At 51.8% G+C, this 16,122-nt stretch overlaps 1 protein-coding gene across 3 annotated transcripts in view; it reads left to right on the top strand.

Moving 5' to 3' along the window:
- The first annotated feature begins 219 nt into the window (after positions 1-219).
- The window catches only part of Pcnx2 (pecanex 2), a 175,331-nt gene continuing 159,428 nt past the window's right edge, over positions 220-16,122 (top strand). For 2 of the 3 annotated variants that reach the window (XM_078023064.1, XM_078023066.1), the window contains exons 1-4: positions 220-585; positions 12,146-12,351; positions 12,915-13,074; positions 13,835-13,871. In XM_078023064.1, the coding sequence (XP_077879190.1) occupies positions 433-585; positions 12,146-12,351; positions 12,915-13,074; positions 13,835-13,871 (556 nt within the window). In that variant the 5' untranslated portion in view covers positions 220-432. The remainder of the gene's footprint in view (positions 586-12,145; positions 12,352-12,914; positions 13,075-13,834; positions 13,872-16,122) is intronic. The other variant, XM_078023065.1, reaches the window with a different exon arrangement.

The raw sequence follows: 16,122 nt of genomic DNA, 5'->3' as shown, positions 1-16,122 counted from the left end.
GTGGCCACACTTTGAGGTTGGGTAAATCTTCTAGTGCAGCCAGCAAAGAAGGTTAAGGCCAAGGCACAGAAAGTGTTCTGGCCTGTCCCGTGGCCTGAGGACACTCTTGATTTTTGGGCCTTGCTTAGGAGAGTCAGGAATAAGGGGAGGGGATTAGCAGAGACGGGCGGCGGGGGGGAGGCGCCTCCGAGCATCCTCGGGCCGCCGCCGCGGAGCACCATGGGAGAATCTCTCCTCCCTCGGACATGGCGCCTCCCATTGCGCCGGCAGCGGCGGGTCCGGGCGCCGAGGTCCACGGGTCCCGGCTGAGGATCTGCCCCGGCGGCGAGGCCGGGGAGGGCGGCGGCGGCACGGCCCGGGCGCGCGCGCGGTAGACCAAGCGCCCAGACGGCCAGCGATCCCGGCGCCCCGGGGGCCAGCGCCGGCGCAGGCATGGTGTCCCAGGCGCTGCAGCTGCTCCGGCAGGGCGTGTGGGCCGCGCTCACCGGGGGCTGGTACCACGACCCTGAGCAGAGCCGGTTCACCAACAGCTGCCACCTCTACCTGTGGCTGTTCCTGCTGCTGCTGCCCCTGGCCTTGCACCTGGTGAGTCCTGCATGCCCAGGAGGGGCGCAGGAGAGGAAGGGGCCTGGATGGAAAGCGAGTGGTTGCAGCGGCTCCCCAGGGGCTGGAGCGGAGGGTGTCAGGGGTCAGGGGCAGAGAGATGGGGCCCAGGGGTCACGGGAAGGGAAGGGCGGAAAGGACTTCGGGGGCTCCTGACTCATTAAGAATGGATGCCGGGTGCGGGATGAGTCAGACTCTGCCTGCCGCCAAGCGCTGAGCCGGTGTGGTAGGTGCACAACACAGGGCTCAGCTGGTTAGCTTAGCAAGGTGCTCCGTGTGGAGTATTGCCCAAGGTAATCAGAAGGCGAACTCAAACGCAAGCCTAGGTCCGTGGTGCCCCGCTTCCTATTTTGCTTTGAGAAGGCAGATTCAGTTACTCCCTTGCTGTGTCCACCCCACTGGGCAGGGTAGCCTGTGGAAAGGTGCCACGGCTTAGTCTATCTAACCTACTTGAAGTAAACAGGCATTGAGGCCCCTTGTTGGGGCTGGTGCCTTCTCAAGGTTGTGGTAGGTGAGTGCTTCTGAATAACTACACAGATGACCTTTTGAGGTGGATTAAATATGCCTAACCGAAACAATGGAGAACCTTAGGTGAAAAGCTGTGTGTCATTAAGTTCTGTGCCAAGAATAGTTCTGACTTCTGCTAAAAGATTTTAATTCTACAACATTATTTCCTCATCTTCTCCGTAGCAAAAATCTCCAGTGAGTTTGCGTGGCTGACAGATTCTGAGTCTGATGTTTGAGGTGGTCAGTGGCTCTCTGCCCTTTTCTTTGCTCTTTTCTTGCAGTTTGTGCAGAAAGGTCAGAACTCTGGCTCTGAAAGGAGTCTGATGGCTTAAAATTTGGGTCCACCTCTACATCTTTGACCTTGGGGGAAGGTACTTAACCTTGTCTGGTTTCTCATTTCCCATCTGTAAAATAAGAAATACAGGGTTGGGGCCGGGGCTCAGTGGTATAGCACTTGCCTAGCATGTGTGGGGCACTGGGTTCCATCCTTAGCATCACATAAAAATAAATAAAATAAAGGTACTGTGTCCATCTACAACTAAAATTTTTTTTCAAAAATAAATAAGAAATACAACAGTACCGGGTCTAAGGGGTTGTTGGTGGGATTCAACGAGATACCGCAGGTAAAGCCCTATGTTGGCTTGACCTGGGACTGGACTCAGTCCTGGGCTTACAGTTCTGTTCTGCCTCTTTGGGGAAGTTTAGCCTGGTGCTAGACCTCTTGGAACCTGAGTTTCCTCATTGTTAAAATGGACATGATGATGATCACTTCATAGGATAATTAAATAAAATATACATAAAAGAACTTCCTACAGAATCTTCGTGGAGACCCTGCAGTAAATGCAGGTGTCCTTCCATGATTGGTACATCACTTTCCCTTAGCCTGTGGCCTGGTGTTTGCTCTTTGCCTAGAAGAGGAACTTGGCTGAGTCATAGGGACCCAGGCCTGCATTCAAATCCTGCTGCTGTGGCCTATTAACTGTTTGCAGGAGCAGTATCCCCCTCACCAGCTTCCCGTTGGCATAGCAGGGGTGGGAGCCTACCCCTCCCCGGTTGCATGTGAGGACTGAGTCCATGAGTGGGAGAAACGCCTTCTCTGTGCTTGGCAGAGTGTGTGCTCACCATAAGAGGGTCTTTGTTTTCCTTCCTCACTTCCCAACTTTTTGTCCTTCAAAGCTCAGTGGAGTGGCCACGAGCTTCTGCCTTGGCTTGCCGGTTCCATGGGGCTGGACTCGGCTTCTCTTCTCATTCTGTTAGAGCACTGCACTTCCCACTTCGGCTTCTCTTCTCATTCTGTTAGAGCACTGTCTGGATTCTGCTGTGTGCCATTTCATTGGAACATGTGTGTTACCTCCACTCAGGTCATGAGCTTTCTGGGGACGTGGGTATGGATCCTGGTTATTCATTTTGGTCTTCCAGGTGCCTCCCAGAGGGCTTTGTTTGATTAATGCAGATGTGTAATGAACTGGCCCATCTCTTTCTAGTCTCTCTCTTCCCCCAGAAGAAACAGAGACTTTGCTGATAGGGAAAGCTAGGTATCTTCCCTGCAGCTCCCTCCTCAGCAGCAGCCACATTAACATAGAAGGTATGCACCTAGGCATGTTCTGCTGCGTGCACGAGCTCCTTCCTGCAAACCTTCACTGAACATTTGGTGTGTGTGTATGAGTAGAATCCTTAATTTCTAATTGTGCTTTATTTAGTACCTTGATTTGTATCCTATTTTTGTAAATAGGAAATTCTTTTTAGGTAAGTTCCTCTTTAGAGATATTTTAAAATAATTTTTGGAAAAAAATCTGAGGATTTTATAAAGTAAAAAAAACTGATGCTTTAAATGATTTTATTCTTATGTTGGATCATTTTGATCAAAACAGTGATACCAAAAATTTTATATCTTTATATCAGTGTGTCTTTATCTATTGTAGAAGAATTGTGTGGGGGAGCATTTGTTGCTGTGATTCTTTTTAATCCATGGCCTGTCTTATTCCAATAGTGACTGGCTGTCTATTTCTTACTCTGGCCTTCAGGTCTCTGAAAGTGCCCTTAGGAAAGAAAGGCCACTGCACACACCGCAGGTTCTGTTCTCTGGTCTTGAGGCTTAAATATGTTCCTCTGCACTTATTGTAAGTGTTCCACTTACAAGACTTTGGTCCAGTATGATACCTGATTGCTCACCCAATAGGGACTTATTCATGTTATTTAATGTGTCTTGAACCTTTCTGCTGTTTGCACAATTTTGGTTTAAATATCTTTTTTTAAACTTTATTTTATTTATTTGTTTGAATACCAGGAATTGAACTCAGAGGCATTGAATTGACTACTAAGCTACATCCCCAGCCCTATTTTGTATTTTATTTAGAGACAGAATCTCACTGAATTGCTTAGCACCGTGCCATTACTGAGGCTGGCTTTGAACTCACAGTCCTCTACTTCAGCCTCCCAAGCTGCTGGGATTATAGGTGTGTGCCACCATGGCTGACTATTTTTATGTGTGTTAAGGGTGAAACTCAGTGCCTCATGTGTGCTAGGCAAGTGCTCTACCACTGAGATACAACCCTGCCTTTTAATTATCTTACTGGTTTAATTACCTTACTCTAGACAGTTCCACTATTGGAAAAATCCACCTTTTAGTTAAATAGAGACTTTGAATATTTAAATAAACATTTTGTTAATTACTAATTATTGAGACAAACACTTCTAAACTATAGAATTTCCTTAGATTTGTTTGGTAACATGGAAAGTAGTTACTTATTAGCATTTTTAAATATTTACTAGAAATGCTTAAAAATGCACAAATAAAAACATTAGGCCAATTTGGGTAATTTGCAAAGAGTTTTAATTTGATTTATTATGAAGCTAATTTTGTTTTGGACAAACTGAAAAATCACCTGTGTCCAAAGATATTTAGACTTTGGTTTTTGCGCACATTTGGTCTATTCTCCGGCATTGACACTGACAGAGATTCTGGTAGAGTTTGCCCAGGTCAGCCGTGAGCCTGGTGCTGACCTCATGTGAGCTCTAAGGGGCTCCTTTTGTATCCGAGGACATGTTCCCAGTCTTCCAGTTGTGTGTTCTGTGCCCGTTACCCCACTCCTCCAGGCCTTGTCCACCCATCCGTAAAGCAGGGATGGTAGGCTGTATCTGGTGGATCTAGCATCTGAGGTCCAGAGAGAGCAGGCTATCCCCCCACAGTCCTCCAGAGAAGAAGTGGCAAGACGTGGGACGATAGCTGAGGTCCTGTTGTGGCCAGGGCTTGACTTTCCACGACACCACACTGCCTGACATGCTTCACACTAGAATGTGTTGAGTTCTGGGAAACAGCAGAACCCCTCGGAGTGGGGTTGTGAGGATGGCAGGGCCTCGTGTTCAGGACTTGCTGAGTAGTGATAGAGGGGCCTGCGCAGCCTTCACCACCCCACAAGGCCCTAGTGCACATGATGCCTGGCCTGGCGCCTGTTGGGAGGAGGGCGGCCCTTCTCCTTGCAGATGGGCAGCCTGCTCTCCTCATGCGGAGGACTTCCATTCAGCCAGATGGGATCTTTTCCCAGTTCTGCTTTTTAAATTTTGCCTTACAAAGTTTCTTTGGTAAGAACCCCTTCATTTCTAATTGCTGTGATTTTTGCTAAGTGGGATTTTCTGTAATGTCCCAGCACAGCCCTGGCCGTAGAGCAAGCCCTGGGCTCAGACTGGCGGTTATTTCCACATCTCACGAGTGCCTTTCCCACGATGGTCTGCAGCCACACCCCTGTGGGAGCCTCATGCTCTCTCCTTAGGTCCTGCATTTCCTTGGCCAGGTTTCCTTCCATCGGAGTGCCCTCCCTGACAGGGACAATTTCCTCTCTGTTCTAGCTGTGCAAATACATGACTAGTTTTCTAGTGGCTGAATCTGTGCCTGTAGCCTGCCTCCCCTCCTGAGGCCTCCTGAGATCCTCCTCAGCCACCAGTCCTGGTTGGATGGTGCCTTCCTCAGATAAACTGTGTTTCCAAGGGCAGCGTCCAGTGCTCCCACACACTGTTGTCTGTGTCACCTGGAGACACGGTGCATGAGAGCAGGATTTTGCAGGTGACTGTCATTTTCTGACCTTATCTTGCAAAGATTAGCTACAAACATCAGCCAACCTCAGTCTTGCTTTATCTGCTCTAGATCCCTTCCTGCTTCCTGTGGAAGAAAACCACAGGGTGGCTCTTCATGCTGCTCAGATTTTTCTTTCTTTCTTTTTGGCTAGATCTTCCCCTTAGTACTGCAGTGGTGTTCTGTCACTCTCATGCTGGAACAGGTGATGCTAACGTGCCACTTAAAGTCATGCAGGTGCTCTTGTAAGAGCTTTGTATGAACTAAGTTGTCATATCCTCACTGCACCCTGGGGAGGCCCTGTCCCTGTGCCATTTTGCAGCTGATAAAACTGGCACAGAAAGGTACTTAATGTGTTGATGAATGCACAGCCGGCCACACCCTCACCAAGCAGCTGCAATTCTTACTGGCTGGCCTGTCCCACCTCTCACAGGCCACTTCACAGCTCAGGTCTGTATTGCTGTGCATGGACCTGATGTGCACAAGACACAGAACACTTACAGTGTGCACAAAAGCAGGTGACAGGAGGTGAGTGTCCCTGATGCGCTTGTCCCCATACCAGCCTTACGAGGTCACCTCTGCACACGGCCTCTTGAGTGTTTTTCCAGTGATGTTGTGTGTTCAGGTGGGTGGATGTGCAGGTGGGGGCTTCAAGTTCAACCATGAGCACCTTTGTCCCCACTGTTCCTTTCCGTGTGCTCTGTGGAGTCTTCTCTACCCAAGTGCAAGCATGGACAAGCACCGTGGCTTTGGGTGCCACACCTCATTCCTGCTGTCAATGACATGCAGACTGGACTTGATCTCAGTGTCTGGCTCCACAAACCACCAAAGCTCCAGATGCTCTGGATTCACCAGGCAGGAAGGGCAGAGGGGTGGCCCGTCCTCTTCCCAGCCTTCCCTCACACGGGGGCTGATGCTTCTCATGTCCTTGCCTTGGGGAGCAGTGCTGATAAGCTGTTCTGGGGCTCTTAGGACATGTTCCCAGCTGACTGGCCAGGTGCTTTCCCACGTCCTTGGGGACCTCAATCCCTTTCACAGATCCTTGGGAATCTCACTTCTCTTCCCAAGTCTTCAGGGACCCTGCTCTCTTTCCAGGTCATTGGGTCTCTGCTCTCTTCCCAGGCCCCAGAGGGAACCCCATCCACTTTCCCAGGTCCTCACAGATGTCACTCCCCGTCCCAGATCCTCACCGACCTCACTCTTCTTCCCAGGTCCTCCGGGGCCCTGCTCCCTTCCCAGGTCCTTGGGGACCTTGCTCTTTGCCCACGCTCCTCTACCCACCATTCCCTGCAGAGGGCCACTGTCTCCTCCCCTGGGTCGTGCACTCCTTACCACTCCCAGGCTCCTTCAGGGCAGTGCCCTCTGCTCCAGTGCCCTCTAGGACAGTATCTACAACCAACCTAAGCCAGCTCTGGCACACACCAGCCTGTGGATGCTCCTGTTCTTTCCCACCACAGTTCAAAGGCAGGTACAGCTCAACACAGTGCCCATCAGGTCAGAGCAGCTAGCCAGCCAGCATCCCACCTGCCACCTCTTCTGTGAAGGAATCAGACCACAGTCTACCACCACCACTGGGGTGGGGACTCTGGCCCACGGAGCCCTCCTGTCCTGACTGTGGCCAGAGGACACGGGATTGGCTTCACACCAGGACTTTGTACTGTCCTGAAACCTTCCAAACCTTCTTAACTCCAGCTCTGTCACCTCCTTTTCTGACTGAGGGGTTTAGGGTCATGCAACTCCTATCTGCTTGGAAATTTTTGCCTGTGGTCTGTCCCAGAAATGGCCTTGGGACCTGAGACCTGGGGGCTATGCCCCGTCAGCTCCTCTGTTGCAGTTTTTTTGGGGGGCATGTGGCTGTCCCTGGCCTGCAGTCTTGTTTCCCACCTGGCAAAGTCCTGCTGTGGACAGCCCCTCACGTCCACCTGAGCTACTGTGCACACAAAGCTTCCTCTGACCGCTGAAGGCTGCTTTGGATTTCAGATGACTTTGACCTACTGCTAACGTTTGGTACTTGAATTTGAATTCAGGTTTGAACCCATGCATTAGTTGAGATGAGGTGGTGTGTGCTGACAGAACAACCCAGCTCACAATCGCCTGGACTTTCTCAGATTTCTATTCATACTTCATGCCCAGTGTGCTCAGTGAGTGGACCTGGCTAGCAGGGGCTTCCACTCATCGTGGGCCTTCAGGGACGTGGACTGATTGAAGCTGCACTTTGGCGTGGCTGTCCATCATCATGCTCACCCCTGACCCTGGCAGGTTGTTGCCAGACACTGGTGGAGGCAGAGAGAGTGGCCTCCTGTACCAACTCTTGAGGCTCCACCTGGAAGAGCCAGATGCGCTTTGCCCTGAGACTATGAAATCAGGGCAAGTCACATGGCACACTTCAATTCATCTTAAGAGAGAAGGGCAAGGCCCACCTGTGCCTTGGGAAGTGCTGGACCATCTGGTGGATGACACTGTGTCCATGGCAACAGCTAGCCACGTCTGGGCCTTCTGCTTGTCGTTGGGAACAGCAGGAGAGCAGAGTGGCTGCTCTCTCCCTCACAAGGTGGGCAGACATGAGTGGCAAAGGACAGGTGCTACCTGGAGGGAGTTCAGGTGCTCGATGGTGAAGTTAGGGACCCAATCATGGCCGTGGCACTTGGGGAAGGGTTCCCAGGAGTCCTAGCTGCTCATCTGACTATGTGAGGCACCACCCTGGCCAGGCCGGCGGAGGAGCAGCGTCTCGAGCAGGGAGAAGGCTTGAGCTGGGATGGGAGAGTGTCCGGCTGCTTTCCTTGAGGTGGACCCAGCAGAGGTGGCAAGGCTGCGGAGGAGAAGGTGACCAGGACTGCGGCCCTGGGGGCCTGGGGGTGCTGAGCATGGCAGGACATGGGCCAGCTTATGCTCTGGAAGACGTCTGGCTACAGTTTGGAGACTCAGTCAGACAAGCAGGTCGAGGAAGATGGCGTTGGCCTCTCTTCCAGACTCACCCTGTATTAAAAATTTATTTCCAGTACTTTAGAAGATTTTTAAAATGGCTGTGACGTCGCAGGGTGGCCTTAGTTTAACATTCCCTAGGTTCCTTGGCTTGTGACTTCTGGCACCTCGCACTAGAAGCTCAGTCCCCTGGTCCCTGCCGACCACCTTCACAGGTCACTCTTGGCCCTAGTGAGGCCGCTATGTAAGATGTCATTGAGTGCCAGACACTCCTCGGCTTTCTCCTGTGAAGTTGGAACTGGAGCTGCTCTTTCTGATGTCCTTTTTCACTGGGGTGTGGCATGTCACTTCTACCCCCATGAAAGAGGCTGGGTCCTTCTGTGACTTATGATTGGATGACCCTTTCCTTTCTTTCATTCACCCTGTTTGTTCCTAGCCATCCCAATGACGGGTCAGCTCCATCTGGGGGAGGAGACCTCAGGAGGAAGGCGGGAGTGGCTTGATGCTGTGACGAGTGCTCCGGTGGGAGCCAGGGAGGGTCCCCTTAGGGAGGTCAGGGAGGGCTCACCTGGGCAGGTGACCCCCAGCTGAAGCCTCGAAGGTGAGGAAGGGTGAGCTCGGGGAAGTGCTCAGAGGTGGCAGGCGACAGTGAGGCCCTGGGACACATTTGGAGAGGTTGGTGGGGCTGGGACTCACAGGCCTGGTCTGACATGAGAGTTCAGGTTTAATTTTCAGCACAGTGAAATACATTTTAAAAAAAAATCAGGTCTGAGATATGATGGGAGTTACTTTTTTATCCCAGTGTTTATTTCAAAAGTTTCCTAAACTGCAGGAGAGCCACAAGATTAGCACCAGTGTCCTGCAGTGTGGCTTAGACTCATCAGTGTTTACACCCACCTCGTCTGCCTAATCCCCCTATGTACAATTTTAATTTTGCTGCATCATTTTAGAATAAGCATAGACCCTAGGTCACTCTGGGCATAGAGCAAGCCCTGCTAAGAACTCTGGCAGTACTCAGGGAAAGACGCCCCCACATGAGCATCACACTCAGAAGAAGTGACACATAGCTGTTGTCAGCCTGAGCCCCTGCAGTCCTGGCGGGCGATGCCTCTGTAGCTGGGAGTTCTGTCTTGTTCTTTTGGATCTGGAATTCAGTCAAGGGTCACGCATGGTTTCTGGCTGCTTGAATGGCCCTTGTTCTCCAAGGCTTTCTCTCTGTGTGGCATTGAAAGTTGTTTTGCACAAAGGTTGACGTGGACTTTTCTGATTGTTCCCCTGAGACTGGAGGCTGATGGTTCATTTTTTAAAAAACTATTTCTTTAGTTGTAGGTGGACACATATCTTTGGTTTATTTATTTTTATGTGGTGCTGGGGATGGAACCCGGTGCCTCACACATGCTAGGCGAGTGCTCTACTGTTAAGCCCCAGTCCAGCCCCTGATGGTGCATTTTTTGGTGTGGTTATGCTATGGAAGTGCCATGTCCTCATATCCCACCTCCGAGGGACATGATGTTAGTCCCCCATCCCCCTGACCTTGTGCCTGGTCCTGTTGAACATGGCCCCTGGGGAGGGTGGTGTCAGCCAGTCCATGGCAAGGCTGCTGGCCTGCACTCTATGTGTGGTGGGCAATCTGTGCAGAGGAGCCTGGACCTCTCCCTCGGTAGCTGCCCCAGAAGCCAGCAGTGCTCACCTAAGGCAGCCCTACATTGGTGGTGAGAATGGGGGCCTGCGTCCAGTTTTCTTCCTCCCTTTGCCAGCTGTACCCTTCTCTACAGGGCTATCCCTTCCCGTCTCTTGGCTTGGCTCAGTTTGTTATAAGTGGCCTCAAAGAATGACTTTCTATCCCGTGGGTATCTCTCATTCCTCTCATCTCTCCTGATGTTCAAATAATCCAGAATTTGGTCATTGAACGTGCCCTGGGCTTTCTGTCCCTGCAGGATGCCCTATGCTGTCCCAGCTCCAGCTCTGGAATAATAATCATTTCTCCAGGGAGCCTCATCATGGGTGGTCCATGGCTCTTGGAAACCACATTAGGGCAGCAATAGTTGTGGTCATAGCTTCCTGGCTGACTTTGCCTCTAGGTCCTTTCTGTGGCCAGAGCCAGGATCCTGATTGGTCACTGGTTGGATGACTGATCAATAGTTGAGAGCTTGTGCTGGCCTCCGGAGCTTGGTAGAGTCAGTTGCCCCTCATGGCACCATGACATGAAACCTGGCCCCTCCAGGGTCCTTTCAGTGGGTCTGTCTTCACTGTGCTGGGCTGCAGATGGGACCAGGGCCAGCAAGCCCATCCTTCACCCAGGGTGGGACCAGGGCCTCTTATTACCTGGCTGCACACTAGACCCAGCCCTGAGTTAGCCGACTCCACCTCCTGGCTCTCCTGCCGGTTCACGTTTCCCAGCTGCTCTAGGCCACACTTAGCACAGTGACCCAGAGCTACGCCTCTCCCCACTAGGCAGGCCAGCCCACCCGAAGGCCAGTCCTTCTGTCCCCCTGCTTCCCTGGCCTTCCTTCCCCTTCATTGGGAAATGCAGCCCATGGTAACGAGGCTATCTGCAGTCCATGGGCTCAGAGGCTCAGGGCATTCTCCTTGTGGGTCCATCCTGGGTGTGGTCCTTGCTCCACTGGGTGCTCATGCCAAGGCCAAAGGAAACCTCTGGAGGATGGGGCTCTGAGCTCACCTGGTGGAGGAGAGGAGGGGTGGAGGCTGCAGACCACAGTCCATGGCCAGAAGCCAGTGCAGGAGGTAGGAGAGGCTGAGCAGAGGGCAGAGGACTCCTCAGCCAGAGCCCTGTCTGCTGCCCTTGCTGCGGGACAGGCTGTGTGGTCACTGGGGCACAGCTGGATGAGGACGGTATGTGAAGGAGCTCTACCTTGTTGTCATGGGCAGCTGCAGGCTCCCTCTTCACCAGTCCCTCTAACTATCTCTCCAGCCTAGGTCTGTGAAACACCTCCCTTACGAGGAGGTGCTGGGCTGCTAGCGCCCCCATGCCTCTGCTCTGCTGGAGATCTTAGTCTCCACAGGTTGCTGTGTGAGCCTGGAGCCTGGCGGCTTCTAGGCGGCATGTGGCTCGGCCTGTCACCTGCATGTCAGTCTCATGCTATGTGATCATCCCTCACTTGCTCACTGATTGACACGTGTCTCTGGACTTCTCCTGTGAAGCAGATGCGGCCATGGCATAGGAGACCCTCACCTCCCGCATGAGCCCGTTTGGCTATTTCTTGGCCACATTGTGCTGTTGGTTTTTCTGTTTCAAGGATAGTCTTTCCTAGATGAGGGACTCCCAGATGGCACGTGCACCAGGTGCACAGGGACCTGGGAGCCCTGTGGGCTCTAGACAGCAGCTCTCAGGGCTGGCCTCTGGATTCTAGAGACCCCTGGGGAGGGTGAGAGGGTCCCACTGCTCATCCAGCCTGCCCGTGGTGTCTTCTTAGAGTGCCCTGTCCCCTGTTCATCAAGGCTGCCCATAGGGTCCTCTCAGGGTGTCCTCTCCCTGTCCATCCAGGCTTCCTGTGGTGTCCCTTGGGCTCTTGCTCCTGTTCACAGTGGAAGCGTCCCTGTTGCTCCTGGCTGCAGTAACTTCCTGTGCCTCCTGTGTGCATCCCAACCCTGCAGACGTCCTTTGCTTGCTGAGGTCAACTGGGTGAGAGGTCAGGGAGGGCAGGGGCCTGGCCCTGCTCCCTTCCCTCTCCTGTTCTGCATAAGGCCTTGCGTCTTGTGAGGCAGTGTTATCTTTCTGGGGCCTTTAGATGCCCAGGGGACAGTTCAGACCATGGAAGGACTGATAGAAGGCGGGTATTGGCTTCTAGACTGCACTGGGTCCTCTGAGCTCCCACCTGCCCATCCTGTCCTGCTCACTAGCCCTGCTGCTGCAGAAGCCGAGAAACGGAGAGACAAGTAAATGGACAGCTGCTGTTTCCGCGGTATTTTAAGCAGGAGGAGTTACAAAGCTATTAAAATGTGAAAGCCTGTGACTTGTGCTTGATAACCAGCCCCAAAAGGCTTCCAAAGGAGCCTCTGAGGTTCTCCTGCTTTCTCCATCAGGCTTGTCCTCCAAACACGGTCACCGCGGTCCTCTACTGCAGCTCCGTGGCCGTGGTCTTCACCACCATCAAGCTGGTCAGCTACCGCCTGCACCTCATGTTCGACAAGGGAGAAGTGGTCCGGCTGCGACCAGTCCAGCAGAGAGAGGAGCCAGCCAGAGACCGAGAGGCCCGCGGCCAGCGCACTGCCACTCCCAAGGACCCACGGTAACTTCTCGCGAGCAGAGCGCGACAGCGGGCCCTGGACGGTTGCCACTGTAGGAAGAGGGTTCTCACCCACTGTGGTGCACAGAGTCCAGCACAGCAGGGGGACGCGGTATGCACTGTGCATATCAACAGTGCCCCCAAGCATGCGCAGGACTTCCCGTAGGGGGCGTGGCTGCCCTAGTGCCTGGCCCTGCAGCACCCACTGAGGTCACTGCTACAGGGGTCTCTTGCTCCAGGGCGCCGTCCTGCGGCACAGACGCTCGCACATGACTGTGTTTTAAGGAGCAGCGTTGGTGTGCTGCCAGGGTGCCCAGGTGACTGTGCCTAGGATGGAGGTACCGAGGGCCCCCAGCACTCATCGCCGTCACCGTTCTGGTGTCAAACACTGTCCCAAAGTGTGTCTTATCACTTTAAAGCCATGTGCACAACCCTCCCTTAAACAGTACACTGTGTACCAGGGAAGTGAGGAAAGGGCCCCGGGAAGAGGCAGCTTGAGCAGTCCTGATAGGGCCGCCGACCTGCGTGGTCACCTGGCTGCTCTTGTGCTTTTCTCCTTGGGTCAGCAGAGACCAGCAGGCAGGCAGCTGCAGCAGCAAAAAGGAAGAGGTCCTGGGAAGCCTGGCCACGCCCCCACTGCGCTGCAGCTCCCGAGGGCAGAGCCTGCACTCATGTCACTCCTCGGGGAGGTCTGCCAGTGTCCCCTCGCATCACTCCGGGCAGTCGGTTAGTGTCCTCTCGGTTTCTGTCTCTTCCCGTAGTTCTGGGTGGAACCCCTAGAATGTGAGTGTGCGGAGTGGTAGTGTCACCCTGAGTATTGCTGGCCCTCTGCCTGCACCTCTGGCTCCGGAAGTGGCCTGACTGTGCCATGGTCTGTCAAACTCCCAGCCCTCGGTTCAAAGCCCACAACCGTAAAGCCCACAACCGTCCTCCTCCACTGTCTGGCCCTTGCAAGGCACCCTCCAGAGTAGGCCTTTATTTTCTGCTCCCTTCTCCAGTTAGGTCGTTTTTTGTGATGCCTTCACTTGGAATGAACTGCACCTACTATTGCTTTCCACTGTCACTCACACTAGTATCGTAAATAAGTCACATTTTTTAGAGTAACTTCATTGGGATCTGGAACTAAGTATGAGGTGTGCTATACTTAATAATGAATTAGTATTCATTAGTATTAAGTAGGAATTAGTATATAATGAGTAATGAATTCCTTAAGAAGGAACAATAATATTATTCCTTCTCCTGTTACTTTTTAATTAGCAGACCCCCTTTGTTACTGTACAGTTGTCTTGGTAGGATGCCAGCCCTTAGGGACACTGTGTATCCACCTATCCTCCCTGTTTTATGGAAGCTTAAAGAGCGTGGACACTGAAGTGTCTCTTCCCTCTGAGCTGTTCAGAAACACAGTGGCTGCTGACACGGCCACTGTCTGCCTGGAAATGTACGAGGAGCTGAATTGCATATTGATTTTTGTTTTCCATTTGCTTAGGAGTTGCCAGCGCAGGAAACCATGGATGGCCTCCAAGGTAGAGTACTGTCACCCTCAGCAGCTCATCTCGGCACTGTCATCAGCACAGTGAAAAAAACCACATGAAACAGAAGCCAGTGTGCTCCCTGGCAGGGAGGCTCACCAGAGTGGCGCGGTGCTTTCGACTGCAGTCTGAACTTTTGTGATTTCCCATCAGAACTTAGATTCATGTCTATGCTCAATTGTGACATTTGATTGACGCTTTTCACTGTTGTTCCTGCCTGCTGGGCCTTGTTTTCGCATGGCTGTAGCAGTGGAGATGTCGTGGAAGACATCCTTGGCTTCGGGGTTCTCAGTGTGGCACTCACACTAGAAGCGGTGGGAGAGACTCAGTAGCCTGATGCCTGGCTGCGTTTCTTTGCAGCTGCACATTTTGTTTTGGAGAACTTAATTTTAACCTAGAGATTTGTTTTACTTTTTTACTAGAATTTAAAATGACATTTCTTTTCCATCCTTCATCTCCACTCCTTCATAGAGAAGGGAGGCTTTGGTCTGCATGGCTGCTGCTGAGATGCATGTGCTGTGGTCGGGTTTGCACCAACTCAAAGGCACATAGTTTGTAACAGGGTCCCTTCACGTCCACTTTCACACACCCCTCTGCTCATGTCGGGCCACATAGTCTTCGGGTTTGGGTGCTGTGGCTGTTGCCTGGTCCCCCTGCCCTCCTGAATGACGACGGCTCCTTCCGCATGCCCCCACTTTTTCCATGGAGATCCTCCCTCTCTGCCCACACTGGGAATTGCAGAGAGGTTTCCATGTCATTCCACCCTGAGGCCAGCACGGGAAGTATAGCAGTGGCTTCTGACCCACTTGGGAGCACCAGGTCAGGGTTTTCCCAGAAGCCCTGCACTAAAGCACTGTGTTGAGTCTCCCTTGGTGCGGTCTTGTCAGACACCATGCTAACACACAGCTCTGGTTGTTGGTAAAAGGATCAGTGGCTTTCTGTCTTAGAATGTTATTGTGGTATAACTCATATACCACAAAGTTTACCATTTAATGTGTGCAGTTCAGTGGCTTTTAGTGCATCCAGAGTTGCCTGTTCACTGCCACAATAAATCTTAGAATAGCTTCATTACCTTAGAAGGAAACCCCAACCACTGAGCCATCACCACTACCCCCTCTCCTCTAGTCAAAGCAGCCATCAGCCTGTTGTCCGTCTTGGTAGAGTTGTCTGTTTTGGACAGGTCAAGAAACAGAATCACAGAGCATGCAGTCGTTTGTGACTGGCTTCTTTCAACTGGCCTAATATTCTCAAGGGTCATCCATGCTGTGGCATGTATCCATTCCTTTTTACTGTGGAATAATATTCCTTGAAGTGGATTTGCAAAGTTTTATGTATCTGTTTTATCAGTTGATCAACATTTGGGTCACTCCCACTCTTTGGCTATTTGAATAATGCTGCCATGAACATTCATGGACAGCATTTGTGTGGACATCTGTCTTCATTTCTCTTGGGTGTCTACCTGGGTCTTTTGTAACTCTGTCTAGCTATGAGGGGAGCTGCCAGACTGGTAGAAAACAGGCATACCCTTTCCATCTCTGTGCTCGGCGTCTGAGGCGATGGTGTGTCCTTGTCCTTGACAACACTTGTAATTATCTATTTCTTTTTAGCCATCTCAGTGGCTGTGGAGTGGTGTCTCATTATGACTTTGATTGGCATTTGTCCACCAACTAATGATAATGTTCTCATCATCATAATGATCTCTAGAGAAATATACATTAAAGTCCTCTGCCCAATTTTTAATTGGCTTATCTCAGCTGCCGAGCTGTGAGAGTCCTCTATGTGTTTGGGGTACCAGTCCCTTTTCAGACACGATGTATGGTCTGCAAATATTTTCTCCCATTCTTGGAGTTGTCTTGTCCCTTTCTTAGTTGTTCCTTTGAAGCCCAGATCTTTATTTTTCATTAAGTCCAGATTATTTCTTGCTTCTTCCATTGCTGGTGGGTGCTGTGTCTTGGTCACTATGACTGATTCTGAGGCCATAAAGACGTGTTCCTGGGTTTCCTTCTGAGGACTTGGTAGCTTAGGCTTCTTCATTAGTTCTGTGGTCCCTTCTGAGTTCTTTCTATGGGGGAGGGAGGGCTGGCTCCATTCTTTGGTACACATCGTCCCAATTCTATTGACAATGCTCTTTCCTCACCGACACACCAGGTCATCCTGCAGACGCCTCAGGACTTCATGTGTTGAGGGTGCAGGTAAGGGTTAATGCTCCATCTATGTCTCTGTCCTTAGGCCAGCGCCACAGTAT

This window comes from Ictidomys tridecemlineatus, chromosome 10 (genome assembly GCF_052094955.1).
Source record: "Ictidomys tridecemlineatus isolate mIctTri1 chromosome 10, mIctTri1.hap1, whole genome shotgun sequence".
NCBI classification, from domain to species: domain Eukaryota; kingdom Metazoa; phylum Chordata; class Mammalia; order Rodentia; family Sciuridae; genus Ictidomys; species Ictidomys tridecemlineatus.
This window is presented reverse-complemented; position numbering and strand designations above follow the sequence as displayed.